General features: G+C 37.2%; 1 protein-coding gene across 2 annotated transcripts in view; it reads left to right on the forward strand.

Moving 5' to 3' along the window:
- The window catches only part of Prkg1 (protein kinase cGMP-dependent 1), a 1191370-nt gene that overhangs the window by 966687 nt on the left and 198324 nt on the right, over positions 1-26359 (forward strand). For both annotated transcript variants that reach the window (XM_059259056.1, XM_059259048.1), the window contains exons 6-7: positions 6305-6382; positions 11774-11868. In XM_059259056.1, the coding sequence (XP_059115039.1) occupies positions 6305-6382; positions 11774-11868 (173 nt within the window). The remainder of the gene's footprint in view (positions 1-6304; positions 6383-11773; positions 11869-26359) is intronic.

Here is a 26359-nt window from a genome sequence, read left to right on the forward strand (position 1 = left end):
TACGCCACCACCGCCCGGCTTATAATTTCATTTCTTTAGATAAAATATCAGTATGTAAGAAGTGAGGCTGGCCCCAAACCCACCATGTAGTTGAGGCTGGTCTGGAACTGATAATAGACCTGCCTAAATGTCCTGACTTAAGACTCCTAATGCTTGAGAGGAATCTCACCCAGTCCAGTGGTTCTGTGTCATATTGTGGATTAAAACAAGAAACAGAGGCATACCTGGTTCTGTAACCTCAACTCTGAGCAATATTTCTCTCAGTATATTCTAGAGATAATAAAGCCACCTGCACATGAGAACCATATCCTCTAGTGCATAAAAGGCTCATTCACTACCTCTGGAATCTAAGTTCTCTCTACTTTTCCTTATTGTCCTCAATGATTCAAGATACCCTTCAAACTAAATGGTGCTTTGTCAAAGAGGAATCTGAAGTGTTCATTTTCTAAATAAGTAAAATATTGAATGAATTATACTTATATTTTGACTGTATAGAGTTCACGAGAAAATTAACCTTTTCTTCCTCTTAGAATTTATTTTGGTAGAAACTTCAAACAGTATTTATTCTTCAAATAGTGACTCTCGGGCACTACATTGTTTGCTTCCCCATGACACATTTCATATGCTGTCAAAGCAAAGTATTTCCCAGTCTGCCGACGCTAATTGCCTTTATAGATCAAGTTGTTAAACTTGAGTTATAGTTTAATTATGCAGAAGGAGAATGCATGCTTGTCTACACTATAAATGATTTAATTCTGTTTTGAAATGAACGGGGCTGAAAGGACCTGTTCCTCTTAGAGATTTTCAGCATTTTGTGGGCCTGCCTTGATGTCTCTGTGAATCATTATGTTACATGAAAATGTTCACATCAAGAATCCCCGAAATGAAAAACAAGAGATTGAAAATCCATTTGGAGGATAGAGTGACCAAAGAAGAGCTCAATTAAACATCAAAGAAAATCCAAGCATTTGTGGAATTTTAGCTCAGACTTTCCCCTCCTCTGTCTGGTATTCAGGGTAAGGATTCAGTCAGTCCAGGAGGCTACTGCTGGGCCAACTGTAGTCTTTGGATCATAAATTCTGACTGTGTCCAAAAGACTTAATGGAAAATGATGTGATCTCACCTCTGAAGAACTTGAGAATGTTTGACATTGGGAAACAGACAAGCTTGTAGAGTTTTTCTTTCCCTGTGAGAAGTACCAAGTGTCAGTATGAACAGTGCACATACAAAACTATTAGTACATATAGTTGTTTGATGTCAGAATTCAGAAGAGATGTGGTAGAGGCTAGAAAAGATTAAACAAGAGAGCTGGGGTGAGGCAAGGAAGTGAGTCCAGTTTTTAAGTGTTTACTTAAATGCTGATTATATACCCTGTCAAAGAAGGGCTGATCCTCCAACCTCTCATATGCACCTTTTCAAAGTAAAACAATTAAAGAAAAAGAAAGAAAATCCAGTGTAATCATTTTTACTACCAATATAATTTTCTTAAGATGATATGATATACAGGTCAAGCTACCTCACTTTCCTATTTCTTTTATAAAGAAAGAAAAATACCTGAAAAATCAAATAGCACTTGCTGTTCGCATCAGGGTTTAGCATCTGTGTAAATATTCACACACATAAAGCTTCTATAGTTTTTGATTATCCTTACTATGTGTGATTTACTCAATGTTTTCTATTCCATTAATAAAAAATGCTCTTTGCAGGCCCCTGAACAGATTTCACAATCACTTTAGAAAGCTGAGTTGAGTAAGGCAATTGAAGCCTATTCCCAGATGGAGTTACAGATTTTTGAGTCTATTAGATGCTCAGGAAAGTTTCAAAGAATCACTTTTCACTATGGTAACACCACCACCAATTCCTTAAATAAGATACATCTGTGCCCATTTTTAAGATCCCTTCCCCCATCCCTTTGTATTAACCTCAAGTCTGAGAGGCACCCTCTGGCAGTTCTGCCTCTCCTCCAGCCTGTCAGGCCAGTGGTACAGGTGCTAGTCATATGCTGGTTTTCAAGGTTAAATCTCCATGGTCCCAGCACTTCTGGGAGACACTCTTCCTTACCATTTTCAGCAGCATGGGAGCGTGTCATAATCAGCTTTAGAACTGTGTTCAGCCAAAGTTGAGCTGTTTGTTCTCAGGGTCACTCAGTGCATAAATGGTGAGGCTGTTATCTAGCCCTGCCTGATAGTCTGTCCCATTAATGTCTATCTTTATGTAGCAACCCCAGGAGCCCTGATTAAGGAAGTGGAATGTCATAACTTAAATAGTATGAGTGGGGAATATGTTAAGACTCCGGAGGTAGGAACAGCATGAGAATGAAGATCTTGAGGAGGAAGGTTGTTATAACCGGAGGATCTAGTCTGATCAGACAAGGCACAATAACAAAGCTACTGTATCTGAAACAGAGTGTCTGATGGAGATAGGGTAAAGCTAGGATGGAGCCGTAAGTAGGAGTCAGAACACAGACAATGTCACAGACCACAGTAAGGTACTTACTGGGGTCATTACAATAATGCACCACTGGAATATCTTAGGCATCAGTGATATCAAATGGTTTGTTATCAATTTGGTCATAGTCATAAGGATGGATGCAATAGGAGGCAGTGACTGGGCCAGATGGACAAGGCCAAAGATGGGCATTATGGAAATCTACTCAGTTGGTCCAGTTAAAACTTTTTTAATCCCTATTCTGTTCTCAGCAATGAGTTAGGTGTGAGAGATAAATCAACAAAATTGAACAAAACTAGAAACAGTTCCTTGTCTTTGTATGACACAATCTGGAGAGAACTGTCATAGAAGTTAATTACTAGTATAAGTTCAAAACGGGTGATGAATTATGATGTACTGTAAAAGCATATATACATAGATAGTAGAGACATAATTTAGCTGGGCTGTGTGTGTGTGTGTGTGTGTGTGTGTTGATGACATGTGCAAGATCACATGGGAGGTCAGGGAAGAACATCAGAATGGAGGCCAGCTGGGATACAGCGCTGGGAGTATATAGATCTGGTTGTGGAGCGTTTGAGGAACTGACATCTGACATAGGGGAGTCAGCAGGTTGGGGGGAAAATGGGGAAAGGTGACAAGGAGTTGAACAGACCATTTACGGGGGTATAGGGGGGTTGAGTTTTATTCTACTAAATATGAAAACATTTTTAAAGGGAACCGCCTAATTGTGGTTTCTGCCCGCTCTTAGTTCTATATGTGTCTGAGGTTTAATTTGAAATTTGAAAAAGGAAGAACTACAAAATGGTCTTTATAAAACACTAAATTTTCCAGCATTTGATTCATATAATTAGAGAGGCTCTCAAATAGTCAGCAAGCCTACTCCTCCTCCTCAAGTGCAACTGGACAGTTCAGTATAACACAGTCATTACCATCCTCATGTTGTGACAGTGTGGTGTTATCTTTTCCAAACCTTGCATGCCTCAGTCCCTACCCAGTAGGCTCCTTTCTGGACCCCTGTGTTTTATGAGCTTATGTGGGCTGGAAACACATGTCCAGTGAAAGTCTGTATAGGTGAACTCAAATAATACATATGGCAATTGTGAGTGTCACCTTAACAGAAGTCCTGATCAAACCATATTAAGATACTCAGATGATTCATACAACTTAACAACTAGACTGTGTTTGGACACTCCTGCCAAACTCCCGACTCACTCAAATGAAGAGATTCTGAATGTAAAAGATTCATAGTGGCTATTCTCAACTGAGGGCAGATGTTCCTCCAATGCAATAATGGGTGTGTCTGGAGATTCTTTGCCTGCACTACTGGGACTAAGGTGCTGCCAGTGTCCAGCCAATAGATGCCAAAGATGCAGTCAGATGCCCATGTCAGCACAAGGTATTCAGGACCCATGGCAAAGAATCTTCTGTCTGGAAATTTCAGTAGTGCTACATTAGTTGGGTTTATTTTTTGACGTGTTATGAGTCATGTTTACTTGCTGAGAGACAACAACTCTCCTATGGATAGGGATATGTTTTGTTTAATTGAGAGGAAAATTATTGAAGTAATACAAGATGCAAATGGCTTAAATATGAAAAATATCCACCCCATTGGCAACTATGTGTCTTAAAAGGAGAGACAAGAAGAGTATCTTGGGTAAAGAATTCTTCAGAGTTTGTGCCTATCACTTGCATTTCTTCCCAAAGTACAGTTTGACTAGTCTTACACAACTATCATGGGCTGTGAGCTATCATATTCCCGAGTGGCTCTTTCCTGCTTAAACATCCAGAAGTCTTGTTCTGATCCTCCAGTTGGAGCTGAAGCCTCCTTTTGAGATGTTTTTCTAACACAGGTTTTGTGCAGCCTTATACTTATGTCTGACATGGCATTATACATACTGTGCTACTTTGAGGGTTTGGGTTCACTTTTTGTTAAAAACTAAGTGAGAAAAAAGTTGAAGTTTGCAATAAGTGGTGGTAAGATGTTTTTACCATTCTAACTAATAGAGTTTGGATTAGGGGATATTTGTTAGCTGTGAGAGATGAACAGACTTCCCAAACTGTGCAATATAATGGATCAAAATTTCCTATCATGCCGGGCGGTGGTGGCGCACGCCTTTAATCCCAGCACTTGGGAGGCAGAGGCAGGTGGATCTTTGTGAGTTCAAGGCCAGCCTGGGCTACAGAGCGAGATCCAGGAAAGGCGCAAAGCTACACAGAGAAACCCTGTCTCAAAAAACCAAAAAAAAAAATTTCCTATCATGCTATTGAAGTACAGACAAGATCATGCTTTCCCTGTTTGGATGAAGAGCCTTCCCTGGAGAAGCAACAGAGAACACCAAGAGATGAAAACTAAAACAACGATTTTATTAAATGGAGAAACCAGTTTATATATATCTTCTAATTTTACTTAGAAAATTTAAAAAAGATTTTAAAATTTTATTTTCTTTTTAATTGCATGTCTGTGTGTGAGTGTGTACATTTTCATCTGCAGGTGTCTGCAGAGGAGAGATGGTTGGACGCCCCTGGAGCTAGTGATTGTGAGCCCCCTGATCTGGGTACTGCAGATCAAACCTGGTTCTGCAAGCTCCATGTACACTTTTAACCACTAAGCCATCTCTCCAACCCCAGAGACAATTATTTGTGTATATATATAATGTGTGTGAGCATAGGAAAATAGTCTTTAAAGGCACATACCAGACTGTTTGTGCCATCTGTTAGTTGAGACTTGGAGAAGGAATAAGGAAGAACTTCATTACTTAAAAAACTTGTTACTAGGAAAATAAATGATGTCTGAGTGAGAACTAGTAAGTGCCAGCTTAGGTACTGTGTTGATGTTCTAGGTGCTTAGAGAGAAGAATGGTGTCTTTCAATGGAAAGTATTAATGGAAGGCAACTTTAAGACAGAATAGAACAGCCATTAAGAAAAATAGTGTTGGTGTGTAAGGAGGAATTGCAGCCACCAGCGTAATGGATATTTTGTGTATGCCATCAAGCAGTGTGCAAGGTAATATCTTCCTTTCCAATGGCTCCCTTGTTAAGCTGCAGAGGAGCATAAGGCCAGATGGCGTGGACTCAACTTGTCTCCTGACCAAGCAATAAATTTTCTCCCACCTCTTCTTATGGAATTAGTTTTGTTTACTGCAGGAGCAATCTTCACTCTGGGAACAGACCTAGAGGTGAGGTCCTCCTCAGGATGCTGACCCACTGACTGTAATAATTCTCTTCTGGCCTTACTTCCCTCCCCATCTGGTAGTTTATGCTAGGAAGATCCTGGACCAGAACTCAGACCACAAAATTAAAACATTCTGTTTAATGAGGCCAAATGTAAATTGCTCAAGTAAGGATATTAAGGGATGAAGTGGCACCTTAAAATATATTTAGAGACATCTAAACCCCCACTAAAGGATACTCTGGATTCAAGTGAGGATCTTTGAATGTCAGTAATTTCTTTCTTTTTTTTTTAAAGACTGCTATCATGGAACTACTAAAAACAAATGAAAATGACAAAATAATACCCCAATATGACCTTAGTTAACAGTGCTGTTTTACTTCATGCTTAGTTGATCAGAGAAACAAGTTTTGTCAAACAATTGAAATAATGAACTTAAAGATACACATATAATCACTGAAGAAAATGACACTCACCACAGGTTCTTAAATGAATGTTATAGACACGATAGTCACTCCTGGGTTGACTGACTGTTACTCATTCTTAGACCACAATACATTCTGAACATGGGTAAAACTCTGTCAGCATGAATGCATCCCTAGGGCCTAGTGTTTGAAAACGTGTTCTGTTTGGTACATAATTCCTTTCTTGATGTCTTATTTTTGTGTTATTGTTCCTATTTTTCAGACCCACTATGAAAATGGAGAATATATTATCAGGCAGGGTGCAAGAGGAGACACCTTCTTTATCATCAGCAAAGGAAAGGTAAACTTAAGCAGTGCATTGCAAGAATGGAATGCCTGAGGCTTGTGCTGAGTGAGTTGCCCCTTCTTTATCTGAGAATGGAGCTTCAAAAATAGGATGCAAGAAAAGAAGGCATGTAGCTTTGCATTTGGAAATCAATAACCATGATACTAGATGTTATTGCTAAGTCTGCAGAAACAAAAAGACACCCATCAGCAAAGCTATACATACAATACTTAAGTCTGTCTAGTCTTTAAGAATAGCACATCAAGATTATGATGGTGAAATCTACAGAGACAACTAAACCAAGCTAGTGGGAACACGTGAACTTTAGACCAACAGCTATGGAGCTTCCATGGAACTGAACTGGGCCCTCTGCATAAGTGAGACAGTTGTGTAGCTTGATCTGTTTAAGGGGCCCCCTGGCAGTAGGATCAGGATCCATCCCTGGTGCATAAGCTTGCTTTTTAGAGTCCACTGCCTATAGGAGGGAACACCTTGAACAGTCTTGATGCAGGGGGAGGGGCCTGGACCTGCCTCAACTGAATGTACTAGGCTCTGCTGACTCCCCATGGGAAGCTTTACCTTGTCTGAGGAGGGAATAGGGGGTGAGTTGGGAGAGGGAAGGCGGGGGGGGGGGGGGTTGGGAGGAGGGAAGAGAGGGGCGGTCTGTGGTTGGTGTATAAAATGAATAAAACATTTCTTACTTAAAAAAACAATGATCTTCATATAATGAAATATTTGGGTTTAGAGTCAGATGGCCCCAATTTGAATATTCTCTAAAATTAACTTATTTTACTCCTTTTAGGCCAATGACTTGATGTTCTAAACACAATGATGATATAAATATATGTATGTTCTATTGTAGCTTCATGGGGACTGTTAATTGAATGCCAAGAAGCTATTAAAAGTGGTAAAATATAGGAGGAGGGGTAAAAACTGGTATGACCTTTGTTATGAATAGAAATACATACTGTGTTCTTATATAATTTTAGTTTTAAATCAATGTGAATCTGTTATAATATTTATTTCTGAACTATGAAATTAGATAGTAAATTTAGATCAATTCTCTAACTTCATATTACCCAAACACTTGAACTTAACATTTCACTGTAAGTTTTCCTTAAAGGGAGTTTCTTTTTTTCTGTGTATCAGGTTCGATGTGAGATAGGGACAGAAAGGCAGGTAGAAAAAACTTACATGCCTGTTCCATTATTATATAAGTGAACTTATTTCTTAAACATTGTACAAAATGACTAAATTTGGTACCATAGAACTTATAACAGAAGGCTTGCAGAAATACTGTAAATAGCAAGTGTAGAAGACTCTAAATTTTAGTGACTTAAATTTTAGGTGATTCTTGTGTAATATTTTTGGATCAAGATTACACATAACTCAATGTTTACAGCAATGACATGCCATACTAAAATACACAAATCTTATACATTTTAATTATATCTATTTATTTGGTTGGTATGTGGAAGTGTGCGTTAGAAATACACATCATGGACTGGTTTCATAAAGGACCTCAGAAGGGGCATGTAAAGAGGGTTCAACACAAAAAGGTGCTTGCAACCAGGCCTAAGGACCTGAGTTCAATACCCAGGACCCACATGGTAGAAAGATAAAATCAACTTCTGCAAGTTGTCCTCTGATTTCCACTTGGACACTTTGGAACTGTGGCATATGGATGTCCTCCTACGTGCACACATGCACACAAAATAAATAAATAAATAATGTGTTTTTTTTTAAATGGAGGGAATAATGAAATGCCATATCCAAACACAGTTATGTTTAAAATTGTGTTTTGCATTTTCCTATGTCAGGGGCCAGGAAATGCTAATATGCTGTTATTTACATAACAAATTTGCCAACTTGGTCACTTACTGTCTTCTTTGCTAACTAACCCCAATTAAAGCATCAGGGAAAGAAAATACTCCTGCTTATAAAGCACTGGATGATCACAGGAAGACAGTGTATCCTGGAGTTGGGCTTTGTTACCTTTCCAAATTCTAATTCTTTGCTGCTAAGGAGTAGCTATGCTTAACCATGAGGAAGGACACCCTGCAGTCATTTATAACTGTCCCATTTACTGCAAATTGCCAGCATTGCCTGAAGCAAAAGGATTGTAACCCATTTTAGCTGGGAAACAGGTGGGTTAGTGGTACTGTTTCATGTGTTCTGTAATATGTATAAATAGAAGCACTTGGAGATTACACCACATGAGCCAATTACTCTGGCAGCATTTTGGTGCAGTGTTAGAATTTTAAGAGAGAAATAGTCATAGTATATTAGCCTTCTTTGACACAGTCAAGTTTTTCTATAAACCAGCTATGGAATTTTTCTTAGTTTCTCAGGTCACCCAAGTTAGTTGCTATGATTCACAACTCTGACAATTGTTACATTCATTATATTAATTCTAATAATAATACATTAAAATCAGTGTAAGAAGCAGAAGGTGTGCACACTTGTCTTCACTGTATGGAATAGGAAAGAAAATAGTGGTTCCAAAATAAATAAGTTATAAAATTAAAATTGTAAATAAACTAATTATAAAATTTATTTATTGTAGATAAGCCAGTGTAGTTGTATCCCATGCATTTATAAAATTTAGAAAAAGCAACTCCAGTAAAGAATTTTTCCAAAACATACTACTGGATTTTTATTTATTTTGTGTGAGTGCATGTTTCAGTAAGGATGCATGTATCATTGTGTGTGTGTGTGTGTGTGTGTGTGTGTGTGTGTGTGTGTGTGTGTGGTGTAGGATGTGGGTCAGAAGACAGTTTGCAGGAGTTTGTTCTTTCCTTCCATGATGAGGGTCACATTGAACCCAGGTCATCAGGCTCCTCTATTCACTGAGTCTTCATAAAAAATTCTTTCTTTGTTAACACTTGTCTTAGTTACTTATCTATTGCTGTGATAAAACAGTATGGCCAAGGTAACCAATGAAAGAAAACACTTAATTTGGGACTTACGGTTTCAGAGGGTTAGACTCCATGATGGCAGATCAAATGCATGGTAGTAGGAACTGCTGAGAGCTTACAGGCTCACCTGAAAGTCAGAGGCAGAGAAATCAAGAGACATTAGGAATTGCCCAAGTCTTCTGAAACCTCCAGGCTGGGCCCCAGTGACACATCTCCTCCAACAATATCACACCTTCTAATCCTTCCCAAAAAATTCCACCAGTTAGAGATCAGGTACCCAAACAAACGAGTCTGTAGAGGCCATTCATATTTAAACCACCACAGTGCTGAACAGAAGATATATATAAAATGCTGTGAACTAGGAGGAGGTGCACAACAGTGGCTTCAGAGCAACACACAGATTTCTTCTTGTTCAGCTCTATTCATCTAACTGTAAACCATGTTTTATTCTTCCCTTAAATGCATGCACACAAAAGAGAAACATAATATAAACTTTTAAAAACTTGTTTTTCCTCTTAATGGAAATTTACAGTTATTTTTCTAAAACTTGGAGTTCAATGCTTGCAACAGCAGTTTCTAACTTAGAAAGTAAATTCATTCTCTGTTTTTTAGTTGGTAGATTCCTGTTCTCTGGGAACATGGCGTTTTCAACAGAGGGAGGAAGCATTAGAGAATTCTGCAAATAACCCCAACAGTGCTGCATCAACACCCTATCTCTCTGTAAATGAAAGGTTCCAAAATTGAACAGGATTATTAAATTTCAAATTAAAGCCCTGAGATATGGGGCTGGGGAGATGGCACAGTTGTCAAGAGAGCATACTGTTCCCGGAGTGGACACGTTTGGTACCCAGTACCCATGGCACATCAGGTGGCTCTCTATAATTTCATCTTTAAGGGATTCTACGCCTCTGACTTCTACAGTCACCTGCTTTCTCTTGCACATGCCCCCCACCCCACATACCCACTTCCTGACACACATCAAGAATGAATAAAAAGTAAATCTTAGCAATGAACCCACGACACGATAACATGCTTAATAGTGTCTAAATGGGAGGGAAATGTTGACTGTCCCAAATCCTAGGGAATAGTGAAGCAAGTAGAATTCTAAGACATAATTGGCTAAGATTGCAAAACTAAAATATTCTGAGAAACAACTTGGCTGCTTCTTAAAAAGTTAATAAATGTTTACCATGTGATCCAGCAACCTTATACTTTATTTATTCTAGAGGAATGAAAATTTAGTTCTTACAAAAACATGTCCATCAATATTTACAGCAAGGCAATCCAATAGGAAAATAGTCAAAAAGAATAATTGGATGCAATCATCCAAACCAAATATAATCTGACAAAAATTGTTCCTCCTCTGTTAGCTTCGGGACAATGCTCTCTAATACCAACCTTCCTAGAACACTATCAACCTTACAATGATAAGTGCTAATGACAGCACAATATATATGAACTTCTCCATTCATGGGTGGTGAAAGTAGGTGTTTGTGCTCAGAGTCAACACCTGAAAAACTAAACATGTTTAGTCTGTACTTGTTCTTATTTTTGTGAACATTGACCCTAAAACCCTTACTCATGGGTGCCAGAAAACAAGTACAAGAATATTGTAGAAACTTTGTTAATAATATCATAGTAACAACATATAAGAATAAAACCATCTAGGGAATTGCTAAACTGTACATTATTTATGTAATAGGATACTATGCAAACAGAGGAAATGAATTTGAGCTGCTTATATTAACATGAATGAATCAGAACCCCTGAGAGCATGGAACCAGTAACTTCTACTTTAAATAAGACTCCCCACTGCAACTTCTTCATCTATAAAAGCCTCATCAACATGCAAATTAGTATCTCTATGATATGGCTTAGTGGTAACTGACAGTTAAAACTGAATTTTCATGGTTTGAAACACCATGTAGAAGAGTAATCAAATGGATCAGTGGAGAATAATAATTGAATTCCCACTACCTTGCACAAACCTCCCTAGTAGTAATAAAAGTTCTGGTCATTGACATCCAGTGTCTAGATTGAGAAGCCTACAGCATGCTGTTTTTAATATGTTTAAGTGCTTGGCATTGTCTCAATAAATTAGTTTTCTACTTCATTGCCTCTTTCAGGTAGGTGAATTTTAACTATTTAACCTTGCTGGATGGCAAGGAGTATTATTTTTATTACTACATCTTAAAGAAGTGAATGAATGCAAAGGTACTACTTAGAGTAATTGTATTTTCCCCAAACAACATGGAAACACGATTGAAAAACAAAGGAAAACATTGACAGAATAATCATTAAATTCATCAAACTGGTTGCTTCATTGAAGATAATATCATCGAGAGTAGCAATGAAGATTAAGTGAAATTCTTATTTCTTAACAATGCGTTGTGTTTTTAAAAGGAGATGAAATATTTAGAATAAATTCTTTGGAAAGCATGGAATTTGCAATCATGCAGTTGATTTAGATGCTTGTCTCTCTTTGTAGGTGAATGTTACTCGAGAAGACTCACCAAGTGAAGACCCAGTCTTTCTTAGAACATTAGGAAAGGGAGACTGGTTTGGAGAGAAAGCCTTGCAGGGGTAAGTGGATCACATGTGCACAGTTTTTGTTTATGTAATATACAACTTATGGAAAAGTTGAGCTTCTAGTAAAATAGACCCATGTTGTTGGGCCCACACTAATACCAGACACAGACCTTTGGCTGTTGCATTCACTAAGTTCCAACTGGACTTGTGATCTGTCTATATGGGCTGTAGGATTGAGTAAACTTCTAATATACACATGTGATCTTAATCAGAACATGTTTCAGCTTTGTGTTCCTTAAGTCAAGTCTCTCTGTATAACTCAAACAAGAAGACTAGGACAGTCTTTTCCTTGGAATCAGAGGAAGGTGACTGATTAAAGAATTCGAAATCTTTAAACCTGTATAACAATGAGTCAGCAGTGACGCTTTCCCAGGAGGATGGTCACCTCTGGTAACTGTTGTCACTGCTGTTACTGTGATGGAGATGGAGACACACACACCTGAATCCACTGTGGGAAAGCTCTGAAGATTGGGTTAGTGGAGCTATACTTTAAGATGACTGCAACTTTGCTTTTTCAATTCACCTTTTGGGAACTTGGCAAGAACTGAGAGTTCTTCCCAAATCATATGGAAGAGAAGCCAGTTGGTTTTGTGATATGCATTTTACAGAATGTATGATAAATGTATTTTGGGGACCTCTGTCTTCTGATAAGCAACATATTTCCTTATCAATAAATAAAGATGAGACTTTTGAGATTTTAGTGCCATATGTGTCTGCACAACTTGAAGAAGAGCCAACTAAAAATTTGTTTTAGTTTCTATAGCATTGGGATAGAATTTACTCTGATTTCATTTTAAAATTATAAGCATTCATCTAAAAGTACTGTAAAAATTGCTGAGGCAATTTTTACTTTAGTGTCACAATCAGATGGCAGGTTTTATTCTGCTTCTCATTTCACAGCTACAGTAATGAAACCAGGGTCTCTCTATAGTCATCTAAGTCGGGCTGTATCATCGCAGGAAAATTAAGAATGAACTACACTAACTTTCTATTTATCTTTTACTGTGCTTGTTTGCTCCTTATATGGTGAACACACATTTGTCACTAGTTTTTTCCCAATTTCAAAACTGGAAGAAAGCATGTACAGTGGGTCCCTGAGAGGATGCAGTGAGCATTGTATCCCTAGACTGAAACCGAAGCCCACAAAACTTGATCTGTCTTCCCTTGATTATTTAATGCATGTTGGGCTCTATAGAGAATGATGCTGCATAATGTCAGTGGTGCAAAGATCACCTGCTTCTGTGGAAAACAGTGTTATTTCCACAGAGAAATCCAAAATAAAAAACAAACAAACAAACAAAAAATGGCACACATAAAGGAGACAAAACCCCAGAAACTTTTCTAATCATTTGCAACTGAAATCACAAGTCAAATGCTAAAAAATAAGTCATGATTGGGAATAAAAAAGATGGTCTTTTGTAGTTTATTGTCACTGGGATCAGGTGCCAAAGACAGATGACTTTCATAGTTGACAATACTTTCCTAGAAAGTACAATGCTGTGAACATTTCACCACGTTTTGTTCTGATATCAGAATTTATGTTAATAAACTCCAAGTTGCATTCTTTCTATCTTCTTTGAAGAAAAGATTTTATTTTCATGTATATGTATGTATTTGTATATATGTATATATATACATATATATGGCATATTGAAATTATATATTTATCCCTCATTGCCCTCTTTTATGTACCTTCTTTTTCCTCTAAATCCTTTCTTCCTAATTTGTCTCCCCCAAATGGATACTCATTAAATAAAATGATTCCCCCTCCTGTAGCAATAGTTAACAGTCACTAGGTCCTTGGGAAGGGTGGGGCCTCATGATTGCCCTCTATCCATGATAGGATGTTTAAGGCATTGTCTTGTACAGGTATTCCTTGCTTTTGTGTGTTCCTGATTCCAAATGCTGAGTAGTCTCTGGGTGGTTGTGATTCATAGCAAGTCCTCCCTATCCTCTGGATGTTCTTTCCACCTCCTCTTCCACCCTATTCCCTGGGTCTTTGATGGGGGAACAACATAGATGTCCCAGTTAGGACTGAGCACCCAATGGCCATTTATTCTCAACACCTTTACCAGATATAAGTTCATACATTATAACCCTGTGCAAAAAGGGACTTCTTTGCCCTAGGCTGATGGTAGCAGTAGTCTGTGGATATAAATATAAAAATTTAGAAGAAAACTTCACAACATGTCCATATAAAGGAACATAGTAGTGTTTTCCTTTCTAGGGCCTATGGCCTTCTCAACCTGAGGCTTTGACTAGGTTTACAGCACCAGATGTGTATTACTCCAATGGAACGGGCCTCCAATCCAATTGCAAAGCAGTTGGTTACCCCCAATGTGGTTGTGGCACGATTGCGCCAGTGGGAATGTCTTACCTGGTAGGTTGATATTGCAGCAAGCATGGCTATAGCTGGGTGAAACTACTGATAGGCATTTCCCCCCGTGCAGCTTCATAGTACCCTATAGTACTATGGATGCTAGCCAACAGGAAAAGTTTCTCGTTCAGTTCCAAGTTTATTTCTCTGTGTCCTTTAACCAGTGTGTGATATCTTTGTCCATAGCTCCTTAGGAAAGGTGGGGCCTCATAAAGTCCCTTCTATTCATATAATTCCGGTAAGTAACAAGAGGTTCTTATATAGCAAGTATTCTTTGAGGGGGGGGGCAATTTAACTAAGTTCTAGCATACTTTTGGAATCAAGAATTAATTTTTGCCTATGTTCTGACATCTCTTCATCCAACTCTGTAACGTTCCTCCACCTCTGTACCTATCTATTCTAAGTGCCTTCTTAAATGTCATCAGATATTTGCTACTTCATAAAATGATCTTTGTATTTTCATTTAACTTCACTTCTCAGCCATAAATTTTATACAGTTGCATTGTTGACCTCTCCTAACTGTTTAAATCACCCATCTTTTGAGGTCCTTTATGTAATTAATATTCTTTAGAATTTATTTGTTTAAAATTTATCAGTATTTTGTCATCAACTCTCTCTATTATCCTGGTAACTCCTCCAGCTCTATAACTGAATACGACTTCAATGAAAAAAAAAGAGCCCCAACTATTTATCCTTTGATTTGATCCTAGAATTTTGCATTAGTCTTATATTCTGCATCTTCCTGTTGAATGAATGATAACTAAATGGAATTTAAAAAAGTGAACCCAATGATGCTCTCTCTGGCCAGTAATAATACCCTCCATTAACATTTCTTTCACTAATAAAATTTGTTTGTAGGTAAAAAAGGGGTTTAAGCTGACTTGATTATAGGAGTCAGATTAGACATATAAATGAATATGAGTGTGATGCTAACTTTTTCATATCATCTTGACACAATTCAGAATTACCTAGAAAGAGTCTTGATAAGGGATTGTCCAAATCTGTGAGGGATTATGTTAATCAGTGGGGAGGTTTTTATGCCACCATTTTCTTGATAGGGACCATTCTGGACTATGTAAGAGTAGAAAAACAGAACTGAGCTGCAGCCAGTATGCATGTGTTTATTCTTTCTCTGCCTTCAACTAGATGTGACTGGCTGCTTCAAGCTTCTCCTATGATGGTCTTAACCTGGAATTATGAGCAAAAATAGACTCTTTCTTCTCTAAATTGCCTTTGTCAGGGTATTTTTTAAATTACAGCTACAGGAAATGAAACTAAGACAATGAGTAAAACAAGAAGGCAGTTTGCAAAGCCTTCTGTAACGAAGAGAGCAGTTGCTGAACTCCCATGAGATTCTCCTCCACAAGGATGCAACCTCAGCTTATTAAAAAGAAAACATGAGTATGATATGAAATTCAATTCCTAATCTTGATTAGAAAACACAAAGCTGCAAGCTAATAAACAACTTCTGCAGAATGGCTTGTGGGTTGCAATTAGGTGAGTTCTGTCAGTTTTAGATACCTCTCTAAAATATCCTTTCTGTGACTTATATCACATTAAGCCTTTAATTGAAGAAAGCCCCGTATGTGAACATGTCCTGATCAGGCCCCTGTTTTGATGCTTTGACATGTTTGTATCTTAGGTCTATCTTCCCTTTACATAAAAATCCCCGTGAGGGATTGTTTAGAAGGGATATGACTAAAATACAGTTAAGTTGTGGAGTCACATGATCCACATTTGCTTCTCATATCTTCTTTTCTATTAGAACTAATTCCTTCTCAGCTTCAGCTGATAATTATCTTGGACTACTTAAGTCCTTGTCCCCTTTTAGGGTATTGACCAAATTTACTAGTCCATCTTTAGGTATCCCAATGGCAGTCTGTAAGTTGGAAATGCTTTTTTAGCAATTTTTGAAAATCATTGAGTCTGCAATCAGTCTCTCCTGAGTTGTATCTTTTGGGGTCTAATTTTTTGTAGCTCTATCTTATATCCCAAGTATTTAATAGAATCTCCTGTTTTCAAGAGTAATTTGTAATCCTTAGCAAGGCAAAACTTTCTTTACTTCTTCAAACATGCTTTCTAAGGTATCTAACTTTGGATCAGTTAATAAGATATCATCTATGTAATTGTAAATTATAGATTGTGGAAATTTTGTATGAATTATTTCCAACCGTATTTGCACAAAATATTGGCACAAGGTAGGGCTATTTAGCATTCTCTGTGGGAGGATCTTCCATTGATATCTCTTGACTGGATGGAAATTATTATAGGTACATACTATGAAGGCAAATTTTTCTCTATCCTTTTCTTATAGAAGCATGGTGAAGAAACAATTTTTTAAGTCAATTACTATAATAGGCCATTCTTTTGGTAGCAGAGAGGGCAAGGGCATCCCATTCTGTTGGGAGACAATAGTCTGAATTACTTTATTTATGGCTCTCAGATCTGTCAGCAGTCTCTATTTATCAGATTTCTTTTTAATAACAAATACAGGAGAATTCCAAGGGCTGGTAGATTCTTCAATGTGTTGAGCATTTAACTGCTCCTGAACTAGCTGTTTTAAAGCTTGTAGCTTCTCTTTTGTCAAAGGCCATTGTCCAACCCAGACAGGTTTACCAGTTAGCCATTTTAAAGGTAGGGCCATTGGTACTTCTGAGAGTTCAACAGCAGTTGTGCACATTTATGTACAGCCTGAACGGTTGGTGAATATTTTTTATAGCATCTTACAATATTATTCCCAGAAACATGAGTTGGTCTATATTCCATTTCTGAGAATAGAGGAGTTTTAATTTGGGTATTCCATTGCTGTAACAGATCTCAGCCCCAAAGATCCACTGTTACATTTGCCACATATGGCTTCAGCCTGCCTCTCTGTCCTTCTGGTCCTATGCATTCAACCCATCTCAAACTCTGTTATATCTGAAATAGGGTTACAATCCCTAGAAATTGGACATCTACCTCTTGAAGAGGCCAATTGGATGCCATGATTTTGGTGTAATTGTAGTCACATCTACACTTGTGTCTACCAGCCCTTCCAGAACAATTCCATTAATTTGTACTCTAAGCTTTGGTCTTTGTTCATTTATGGAAGGCTGCCAAAATATTCATTTTATGGTGTTTTTTTGAATTTTTGATCTATCTATCAAAGCTGTTCTATCATCCAGAGTAGTATCGTTCTTTACATTAGACATTGGGTTATTTAATTGTCCTAGGGAGGAATTTCCTCCATAGTAATTGAAAATGTTTAGACCATATTCGATTTGGGGGCCTGTGAGAGGCCCGCTGAGGCATTTCCTGGCAGTAAAGGGTTGCCTTGTATGTCTCTTATTGATCTACATTCATTGGTCCAATGTCAGCCATTGTCACATCTTCTGCATAATCCAGAAGGTTGGGGTCTCCTGTTTGGGTTATTTTTTAGAAGAAGCATTGCTTCTAGGAAGTGGCAAAAATATTTTTCTTCTTATGTAAGTTCCTCCCTATGTGCATAAAAGTAACACTTGTGTTGAAATTATTTCATCAACATGAGATAATTCGTTTATACTTTGGCTTATTGCTCCTCCATATCTCCATCTGACCTGAACCATATGGGTCAGGTGTAAGCAATGGGTGTCAAATTCTAAAGCAACCATGCAGTGTATATGCCTAGTAATGAGAACTATGTAAGACCAAGATGAACCCCAAGATAGACAGGCTAGAGCTCCTTGCCACCCAACTTCATTTTTGCTATCACATGACTATTAACCACTGCATATGATCAAATATTTCAGCTGAGATGTCTGATTTGGGTTGGACACCACTTTACCATTTACTAAATATGATACTATGAGAGGCTTTCATCTATGATGAAGTTTATGATTATACCTTACTTTGGGGGTTGTCCTGAGGACTGATCAAGGGGAAACTTGTGAGGCTAAGTACCTAGAAATTATGTGAGTACCTCCCAAAAGTTGACTGTTGTCATCACCACCACCACATCTTCATCTTCACCTTAACCTTCATCATTGCCATACTAATTATTTCATTCTTAAATAGTTCTGTCAGTCCTTAACTGAAATTTAGAGCACTTGCTGTAATTGTCATAGCAAGGTTATCAATTCAATCATGCAGTAGTTTGTAACTCCAGGCAAGCTGGCTACTCTCTGTTTCATCCCTTTCTAATTCTGCACAATAAGCTAATCAACCTAGGTAATTTCTGTTTTCTTAGATCACAGCCTCTGATTCAGTGAGATTTGGCCTCTTTACAGCTGGAACAGATTTCTAAACACCAAATATAGCCCCAAAGTTGTCAAATAGTAGCATTTAATACCAGACCACTGCCATCAGGGCCCCTCCATCTGGGAACTACCTCAGCTGTTGCCTTTTGTTCTGAAGACCTGAGTCCCTTGTCAAGCCTGTTAATGTTTATATGCAAGGTAACAAGCCAAAGTCAGTTTTTGAGAAGTCTCTGTTTCTCCAGACTCTCCCCGTCATAGGCATGTCAAAGATTAAGATCTGAAATATAAAGTTTGTTGTGCAATTGTTTGAATTCATCTGGTAATCTAGTTAGTAACCTAGTAATCTGGTCTATCTGGCACAAAAGTCTTAGCTCATCTTAATAAACATAGGTTATCAGTAGATAAATATTTACCATCACTATAGTAGACTTTAATGTGTATGTTCAGCTTTATTGGGTCATAAATGATTAAAACGTGTATCTATCCATAAGGTTTACTTTTTCTCATGTAACAGTATATCTTTGTTTTAGTATACAGTTTTACAAATGACATCATATCCACCAAGCCCATTTAACCTATGTGTGTTCGTGTGTTGTGCTAATTTTGAAAATTATGTTTTGACAGCTGTAGCTATGTGTGTTTGTAGATTACAAGGTGCTGTTCTGATTTTTAATACCATGTAGGATAATTAAATCAGCCAATTAACATTACCTCAAGTATTTAAGGGTTTTTGTTTGTTTGTTTTGTTGTTGTTGTTTTTGTTCTTGTTTTGTTTTGTTTTGGTTTTTGGTTTTTTGAGACAGGGTTTCTCTGTGTAGCTTTGCACCTTTCCTGGAACTCACTCTGTAGCCCAGGCTGGCCTCGATCTCACAGAGATCCACCTGGCTCTGCCTCCTGAATGCTGGGATTAAAGGCGTGTGCTACCACTGCCCGGCAGTATTTAAGTTTTTTGTAATGATAGCATTTCAAGTGAACTTTCTTAACAAAATTGAAATGTGTAGATTATTGGAAGCATGGTTATATTCATTATGCTGCATCATAGCTCAAAATCAGTCAAATAAGTCAAATGCGTTCCTCCTGTCTATCTCACCAAAATGTTGTGCCTTCTGGTTATGTACTATATTCCATAATGGTGTTATTGAGTTACATCCTAACCAACAGTGTGCAATCATCTTCTTTCCTCCACGCCCTTGTTCATAATGCTATCCTTTGCCCTTTTGATATCTGCCATTCCAACAGGTATGAGATGACATTTTATTCTGATTTTAATTTGCTTTTCCCCAATGATTAGAGATGATGAGCTTCCCCGCCCCCCATATCTGTTAGCCACTCCTGCATCTTATTTTGAGAAGGGTCTATTTACATCCTTTGCCCATTTCTTACTGAAAATTTTCTTGATCCTTTTGTGTAGTTATTTGTGCTCCTTATCTAAATTAACTGCTTCTTAGGTACATAGTTTGCAAACATAATCCTAATTTGTAGGTTCTCTTCATTCTGCTCATCATTCATTTGTTTTGATTCCAATCCCATTTGTGCTGATTATTTTCTGTCAGTGTGGCACAAACTAGAGTCATCTGGGAAGGGGAAACTCAAATGAGGAATTGCCTCCATCCAACTGGGTCATGGAAATGTCTGTGGGGGCATTTTCTTGACTAATGATTGATGTAGGAGGGCCCAGCCCATGTTGGGTAGTACCATCTCTAGGTAGATAGGTTGTATGCATAAAAGTAGCTGAGCAAGTCAGAGAGAGAGAGAGAGAGAGAGAGAGAGAGAGAGAGAGAGAGAGAGAGGCCAGGAAGCAGCAGTCCTCCATAGTCTCTACACCAGATCCTGTCTCCAGGTTTCTACTTGAGTTCCTGCTTTGGCTTCCATCAGTGGTAGACTGTAAACTGTAAGATGAAACAGACCCTTTTCTTCCTAGGTTGCTTTTTTGGGTATGGTGTTTATCACAGCAACAAAAAAGAAGTCAAGGCCTCATTTGTCTATATTTGCTTTCTTTTTTCCCATGCTTCTGAATAGAATAGTAAGTTTTAAAAAAATCACTGTATGGCCAGTGTTGTGTGGCTGTTCATTCTGTTTTGGTCTAGTTTTTATTCAGTTACAGGGATCACGCTTAAATATCCATTCATACTGAATTGATTGGATATATGGTATACTGATAAAAACAATTTTGCCAGCATATACTTAAGAACATGTTCTCACTGTATGTTTGTGGAGCTTTTGTCAAAAATAAAATGAATGTGGATGTGTGAATTTATTTTCACTTCTAGGCTCTCTATTCTGCTACATTCAGTGAATTTTTTATTTGTCTATTTTTATGGAAGTACCATACCATTTTAATTACTATTAATTTTAGTATAGATTGAAATCAGGTGCCTCGTACTTGGTTCGTTTTGCTCATAACTGTCTTGGATTTACTTATTTATTTTGAGACAGAATCTTACTGCATATATAGCTCAGGCTGGTAAGGAAAGCACTGTGCAGACCATGCTAGTCTTAAATTCACTATCTTCCTGTCTCAGCCTCCCAAATACTGGGAATATATGAATGCTCACGGAAGCCAGTTGGTGTTGGTATTGGTCACTTGGTGGTGGTTTCATATGAATTTTTGATCTTTTTCTATTTTATGAAAAATGGTAGTAGAATTTTGGTGGGAAGTAATTTGAATCTATAGATGGCTTCAAATGGTATGGGCTTTTAAAAATTCTTCTACTTTATAGATAGGTAATGTATTTTTATGTGTTTGTTTCTCTTTAAATTTCTCTTATTAATGTTTTATAGTTTCAATATAGATTTTTCCCTCAGCTAAATGATTTCCTATTTCACTTTTCATAGCCATTATAAATGATATAATTATCTATTTTTTCCAAAATCTTCAGTGTTCATAAATGTAAATGCTAGTGATTTTTTTCATGTTAAATTTAAATTCTACAAATTTATGAAATTTTCTATATTAGTTCCAAGGTTAGGTAGGACCTTGAGGATTTTCTGTATAGTAGAAGGAAAGATTTATAAGGCACACTTCTCTTTAGAAAGATATCTTTGGTGCCTCAATGTTGATTTCTTATAAAAGGGATCAGATATCCATGGATGGCTGGAGATAACATATTTTTTATATAAAATGGTTTCCTTATCTAAGTCCCCTTAAGCAGAGAGTCATTTTCAATGATGGAAATTGAGCTACTTAAGAAAAACAATTCAATCTCTCATTGTTATTCTCCAACATGTCATTCAGACAAATAATTTTCTTCAGGTGCCACAAGATAAGAAAAAAATGTGAATGTGAAAAATCTTTTTAAAACAAAAGTGTTTCATTTGAAGCTAATTTCCTTATTAACGAACAATGCTAGCATCATGTATCTGCCATTTTTATTCCTTCTAAACCTAAATTATTGCTTCTTTTTTTAAATTTTATTTTACAATACAATTTGTTTCTACATATCAGCCACGGATTCCCTTGTTCTCCCCCCTCCTGCCCCCCCTCACCTTCCCCCCAGCCCACCCCCTATTTCCACCTCCTCCAGAGCAAATCCTCCCCCAGGACTGAGATCAACCTGGTAGACTCAGTCTAGGCAGGTCCAGTCCCTTCCTCCCAGGCCGAGCCAAGTGACCCTGCATAGGCCCCAGGTTACAAACAGCCAACTCAAATTATTGCTTCTTAACTTTTTCTTTATGTAATGCAGAAGAAAAATGGCTTATTATAAATTATCCTTTGGACAGGAAACACAGATACTGATTGGCTAGATTTGTTGTTGTTGCATTAACCACTTATGATGCCTGCAAAAGTATTTTAGCTGTTTGAAAAATCCCTCTGAATATTCTTGTCAAAATTATATGGCTGAAACATCATTTGTTTATTCTGATTGAGATTGTGTCCACATGAGATCATCATTGCAGATGGGTTTGGTTTCACATGGTTCTTATTCTTCATACTTTGATAAACAAGTTAGACATAGCTCAGAAAAAATATTCCACATGGTAATTGTATTATTGCACATTCTAGAAACAGAAAAATTACAAGATTTGTATTTTAGAATATTTCAAGCACTATGTAACAGATGCAAGTCAACTAACTCTTGCTAGGATCATTTTGTAAGACATAGACGAATAGTTTTTGTTTGCCCATGATTCAGCTAAACAACAATCAATAAAAGACTGAAATAAAAGAAACTCATCATATACTGCATCATCAAAAATGATGAAGGGGTTAGAGACAAACATGGAGAAAGATATGTCAGTTTTGCACAGCAAAAAATTTATGACATTCCCTGGAGAAATTGCAATCCCAATTGAAATCCTCAAAATAATTTTTTTAGAAATGTACAGGCTAATTTTAAAATGATAATTAAAATACAAAAAACCTAACAGGGTTAAACAGCCCAGGAAAGAAAGAGTAAAGTTGGAGACTAATCCTACTGACCCTCCTTGTGCCTTAAAGCAATGATAAACAAGACAGCCTGTTCTAAAGATAAGATACACAAATAGATCTGGGAACACAATGAGGGGTCCAGAAGCTAACCAACATGCCAGTAAGTTTTGCTATGACAAATACCATAGACAGGTAGCTTAGCCAAAATAAATAAACTTACTTAGTTGTGAGTACTGTAAGTATGAAATCAGGGCCATCATGATCATGTTCATTTTTTGTGGTTGCTGCATATTTTGGTATGTGCAGTTAGAGTGGGTGATTGCAGCTCTTGGTATCTCTTTTTACAAGAGTTGCAGTTCCACGATGTGGGTCCCCATCAAACAACCTCCTCACCCAAAGCCAAGTGTCTCCCAAAGCCTCCATTTCCAAAATACTGTGAGTTTGAGAGCTTCTAGATATGATTTTTAGTTAACACAATTCCATTCACAGCATTTGCTGATTGATTTTCAACAAAGATTCAATGACAATTTCTTTAAAAAATGTTAGCCGTTTCCCGCAAATGATGTTGACGCCATTGGATGTATGATAGATAGATAGATAGATAGATAGATAGATAGATAGATAGATAGATAGATAGATAAACTTGGATCCATAACATGCATCTCTCACACAATATACAAAAAATTAAAATTATTTACATGTCTAAATATCAACTACAATTTAATAAATCTTTAAGATAAAGGAAACTATTATAAACTTGTTAAACTTTGGTTAGGTTAAATGTTTCCTTAGTGGGCGGTGCATGCCTTAAATCCCAGCACTTGGGAGGCAGAAGCAAGTGGGTCTCTGAGTTCAAGACCAGGCTGGTCTACAGAACAAGTTCCAGGACAGCCAGGGTTACATAGAGAAACTCTGTTTTGAGGCGGGGGGTGGGGGGGAGTTTTCTTAGATAATGACACTATATCATGATTCTTTAGAGAAAGAAAGGTGATTAATTAGACGTCATTAAAGCTATAAGAGCTTCTAGAAGGTAGGCAGGTAGCTTAGTGATAAAGCCTAGCATGACCACCCTCAATTCAAACTGTAGCATCAAAAAACAAAATCCATTGTATGAAAGCCACTGTCAGTTATGAAAACAAAAGATGGCTCTTAAACTGGAGAAAATATTTGCAATCACATACCCGAGAAAGGAATTTGTTCCCAGTTTTCCAAACTCTTAAATATCAACAATGAGAAAGCTAACAGCTCAATGTTTTTAAATGAGTGAGTGATCTGAGCCCACAGTTTAGAAAACTGATGGCAAATTAGCATGGAAACATTAAAAATGATTGATGTTAGAGAAATAAAAAATAAAATTGATGAAATATTATCATACAAATGTTAAAATGCAGCCAGGCATGGTGGTGCACACCTTTAATCCCAGCACTCAGGAGGCAGAGGCAGGCTGATTTCTGTGAGTTCAAGGCCAGCCTGGTCTACAGAGTGAGTTCCAGGATAGGCTCCAAAGCTACACAGAGAAACCCTGTCTCAAAAAACCATAAAAAATATTAAAATGCCTAAAATTAAAGCAGTTGACTATACATTTTTGGGGGTGTATGGTGCCATTAGAACTTTCATGTGCTTTTGATGGGAGTGTAATAAACTTGTGCAATGACTACTTTCTGATGGGTGATGGTGCTCTGCATGCTGTGAATGTGTTGCTCCCATTGGTTGATAAATAAAATGCTGATTGGCCAGCAGCCAGGCAGGAAGTATAGGCAGGATAAACAGACAAGGTGAATTCTGGGAAGAGGAAGGCTGAGTCAGGAGTCACCAACCAGACACAGAGGAAGCAAGATGTGAAGGCAGAACTGAGAAAAGGTACCAAGCCACATGGCTAAACATAAATGAGAATTATGAGTTAATTTAAGTGTAAGATCTAGCTAGCAAGAAGACTGAGCCATTAAGCCAAACAGTTTTAATTAATATAAGCCTCTGTGTGTTTACTTGGGTCAAAGCAGCTGTAGGACTGATGGGTGAAAGAGATTTGTCCTGACCATGGCCCAGGTGGGACACAGGAAAACTTCAGCTACTGCTTTCTCCAAAATTTAAAATAAAAATATATTAAGTATATCACCTGCCATCCAATCCACTCATTGCCAATTCTAGGTATTTAAGTGAAAGCTATGTCTACACAAACATTTGCACACAAGCAAATTTTGTTCTTAGTAGCAAATAGCCTCATATTTGAAACAACTTAAACATTCATCAGTAAATGAATAAATAGATAAAGTGTGGTATAACCATACAATGAAATAATACTCAGCAGTAAAATGAATGAAGTATTAATATACTCTACAACCTAGATGTCTATTAAAATAATTGTAATGAATGAAAGAGGCCAAATAATTCCATTATATATAATTCTGAAAGATACTAATTAATCTGTAGATAAACAAAGCACACTCCAAATACACCTGGGCATAGGAGTTGACATAAAGTAGATCTTATAAAGAGATAATGGAAAAGCTTTGGGGTGGTGCATATGTTCATTATACTGAGTGTGTATTAATTAGAGTATCTATAAATGTCAATGGTCTTCACTTTGTGCTCTTCAAATATGTACAGTTTACATGCATCAGACTTCATTATTAAAACATTAAAATTCATTTAAAATCTTAATGGTATCCTTGAGGTAATCAAGCATGTATAAGGGAACTAACTCCTCTGCGGCTCATTAACCACCACTACTTCTACTATTGTATGCACAGGAGTCTTGGAAATCTCTCATTATGAAACCACAGTTCTAATTAATAAATTTAATTGAAAAGCTTAATTTTTCTGGAGTAATACTTTTGAATATCTTTATGGGGTAAATCACAACTATATGATATATGTAATACATATGTGATAGATATGTACTTAAGATAACATAATTATTTATATGATATATGATTATATATATCAATACAAAATTTTTTGTAGCTAATACAAATATAATTAATTTCTTGATTTCTTTGTCATAGGTTCATTATTGGTGCATTAAAATGCTACTCTTTTTTATGTAGAGAATTTGTGTCATAAATTTTTTACATTTATCAGTTCCAACAGCCACTTGATGCAATATTAAGTTTTTACAAAAGTAATACCATCTGCAGATACGGGTAATGACTTCCAGTTGTAATTTGGATGACTTTTATTTCCTTCTCTAACCTGATTGGCTCAGTAAGTTTAAAAATATGCATAGCTTCAGCTTTGCCCCAGCCCTGGTTCTCCATCACAAGTTAAATGTAATCATGAAAGAAGTGAGAGTTTTACATGTCCCCCTCCCTTTTAGGAAGAATGATGTCTGTCTGTCTCACATTCTAGGCTTTTCTGTGTTAAAAGCTTGTCCTATGGGGCATCACGGGTCCTTTGACATTTTCTAGAATGTTCTTGTGTGTCCGTGCTGAATACCCTCAGCATCAGTTGAAAACCATTGCTTACTACCCAGCTCTCTCTCCTCCTTTCCCTTATCCTTCCCTCAGCTCCCCTCCCTTCCTCTCT

This window comes from Peromyscus eremicus, chromosome 1 (assembly GCF_949786415.1).
Source record: "Peromyscus eremicus chromosome 1, PerEre_H2_v1, whole genome shotgun sequence".
Taxonomy (NCBI): Eukaryota; Metazoa; Chordata; class Mammalia; order Rodentia; family Cricetidae; genus Peromyscus; species Peromyscus eremicus.